At 48.6% G+C, this 2,609-nt stretch overlaps 1 protein-coding gene across 1 annotated transcript; it reads right to left on the bottom strand.

The window, feature by feature from the left end:
* Window positions 1-333: 333 nt before the first annotated feature.
* Window positions 334-1,948, bottom strand: LOC121271666 (potassium voltage-gated channel subfamily A member 1-like). The gene has a single exon (XM_041177788.1). It carries the CDS (start codon window positions 1,869-1,871, stop codon window positions 381-383), a length of 1,491 nt encoding a protein of 496 aa, XP_041033722.1. The 5' UTR covers window positions 1,872-1,948; the 3' UTR covers window positions 334-380.
* Between the last annotated feature and the right edge of the window lie 661 nt (window positions 1,949-2,609).

Genomic DNA, 2,609 nt, shown 5'->3' with positions numbered 1-2,609 from the left:
CCAGCCTAAGACCTCCTACATTGAAGAGAAGTACTGACACCGACAGCCCACTCTTCCACCCCCACCTTCCCAAAACACAAAGCAGACTTTCTGTTGTGAATTTTTACCAGCTTGATTTGTCTCTCTTTAAGCATGAGTTCTGGATGTCTGGCTGCAGGATTAATCGATCCTCCCCCTCCTCCAACCCTCGCACCCCCTCCAACCCCCCCGACGCCCACCAACCCCCCACCCCCACCCCCCCACCCCACCCCCCCCCACACCCACCCCCACCATTGCTGGAGGTAAACTGATCAACCCTGGAGTTAAGTGGAGTTTTAAGTGATGCAATTGTTTTTTTTTGCATTCATGTATAAAGCAGCTTCGAAAGGGGGGGAATCAAGTCAAACTTGGGTGACCAAGGGTTTCCTGTTCGGAGAAATAGTGGATTCCAGGTTTCCGCTGTCAGTGGGGCAAAAACCATCCAACATGTCACTTTGTAGAGGTGCGCAGAAATTGTTGATAAGATCATCTTCCACTTCGGTGCTTTTCCCAGTCACTGATTGTGTTTTGGGACTTGGGGGCAGGTAAGGACATGTCGTCACATGTGAATAGTGGCTTTGATCCTCATTTTCGATCTCCCTGTGGTAGAAATAACTGAAATTGGAGACAATCACAGGTACGGGCAAGGAGATGGTGAGCACACCAGCAATGGCACAGAGAGATCCCACGATCTTGCCTCCGAGAGTAATTGGGTACATGTCCCCATAGCCCACGGTGGTCATTGTGACAACTGCCCACCAAAAGGACTCGGGGATGCTGGTAAAAATGGTGTTTTTGTCTTCTGATTCAGCAAAGTAGACAGCACTAGAGAAGAGGATTACCCCAATGAAGAGAAAGAAAATGAGGAGACCCAACTCTCTCATGCTGGCTTTCAGAGTCTGTCCCAGGATCTGCAGTCCCTTGGAGTGCCTGGATAGTTTGAAGATTCTGAAGACCCTGACTAGACGGATGACTCTGAGGATAGCAAGAGACATGGCTGGTTGGGCCACCCCGCGCTGTCTAGCCAACTCGGTGCCCAGTGCCACAAAGTAGGGGATGATGGCCACAAAGTCAATGATGTTCATGATGTTCTTGAAGAATCCAGGTTTGCTGGGACAGACGATGAACCTCAGGAAGAGTTCAAAAGAGAACCAACAAATGCACATAGTCTCCACCACAAAGAAGGGATCGTGGAAGGGGTTGCCCATCCCCTCCAAGTGGGTGCTGTTCCCTCGGTGGGGGTATATTGGCAAAGTAGGGTCCAGCTCATCCCTGAATTCAGGCAGGGTCTCCAAACAGAAGACCACGATGGAGATCAGAATCACCAGTACTGAAATGATAGCAACAACCTTGGCAGGGGGCGAGCTCTCGGGGTACTCAAAGAGTAACCAAAGCTGCCTTTGAAACTCGTTGTTCGGCATTGGCTTTTCCTCTTCCTTGATGAAGCCCTCATCCTCACGGAACCGGGACATCGCCTCGTCTCCCAGCTCGTAGAACCTCATCTCCTCCATGAAGACATCCAGGGAGACGCTGTTTGGTCTTTTCAACCTCCCCCCGGACTGGTAATAGTACAAGATCGCATCGAAACTCGGGCGGTTCCTGTCGAAGAAGTACTCGTTCCTCAGAGGGTCGAAGTAGCGGATTCTCCTCTGGGGATCGCCCAGCAGGGTGTCTGGGAACTGGCGAAGCGTCTTGACCTGGGTCTCAAAGCGGAGCCCCGACACATTGATGACCACCCTCTCGCAGCACTCCTGGTGGCCCTGACTGCACAGATCATAGCTTTTCTGATAGTTGCACAGGGAGTTTTCCATGGTCTCCAAGGGGGGCAGGGGGACCTTCCTTCCTTCCTCCATGAATCAGAAGTGAAGGAGCCGTAGCTTTTACATGTTACTGCTGTCGCTGCTTCAGGTCCTCACGGTAGCAGTGAGCCAGGATCTCTGCATGGTTTCGGAAGAGAGAGCGGGGGCTGGGGTGGGTGACAGGAGCTCCTTGTGTGTGTATGCATGTGGATTTTTTTTTTCTTTTTGCAATATTAAACAGTATATCGTTTTGCAGCCAGCCCCTCCTCGGGATCAAGATCAAGTTTTCAGCCAACTCTCGCTGATGGCACAAAAATAAACCCGCCAGGAGCCGCCTCTTTAACACTGTCGATGCTTTATTCCATTGACTCCCCCAGCGCCAAGAATCACAAGCTCCCTGGTAACTGCATTTATATTACACTCGCTGTGATTTTCTTTTTTTGTTCCCTCCGTTCATTTCCTCCCTCCTAGATTTACTTACTTAATTATTTATTTTATTTGATTTTTTTTTTCAATTTTCTGTTTTCCCTTTTTCTTGTCTGCTTACTTTTTTAAATCCTGCTTTACTCTTGACAGTCTACTTGACTCTCCCTCTGCTGCTGATTGTCCTTTTCTCTTGCTGCACTCTCTGGTATGTGACATTTCAATCTCGTTTCTTGCCTGCTTTTTTTTTATTTTCAGTTCTGAATGTGTATATATCTGGATACCTTTTCTCCCTAAATCAAATTATTCATTTTTTCTTACTTTTCAAAGAAAAGCTGAATATGACAACAGAAAGCCCAATCTCCATTG

This window comes from Carcharodon carcharias, chromosome 31 (assembly GCF_017639515.1).
Source record: "Carcharodon carcharias isolate sCarCar2 chromosome 31, sCarCar2.pri, whole genome shotgun sequence".
In the NCBI taxonomy this organism is placed as follows: Eukaryota; Metazoa; Chordata; class Chondrichthyes; order Lamniformes; family Lamnidae; genus Carcharodon; species Carcharodon carcharias.
This window is presented reverse-complemented; position numbering and strand designations above follow the sequence as displayed.

What these genes read in the sequence shown, in the direction of transcription:
- LOC121271666 (XM_041177788.1), bottom strand. Translation starts at nt 1,871, where the DNA reads ATGGAGGAAGGAAGGAAGGTCCCCCTGCCCCCCTTGGAGACCATGGAA.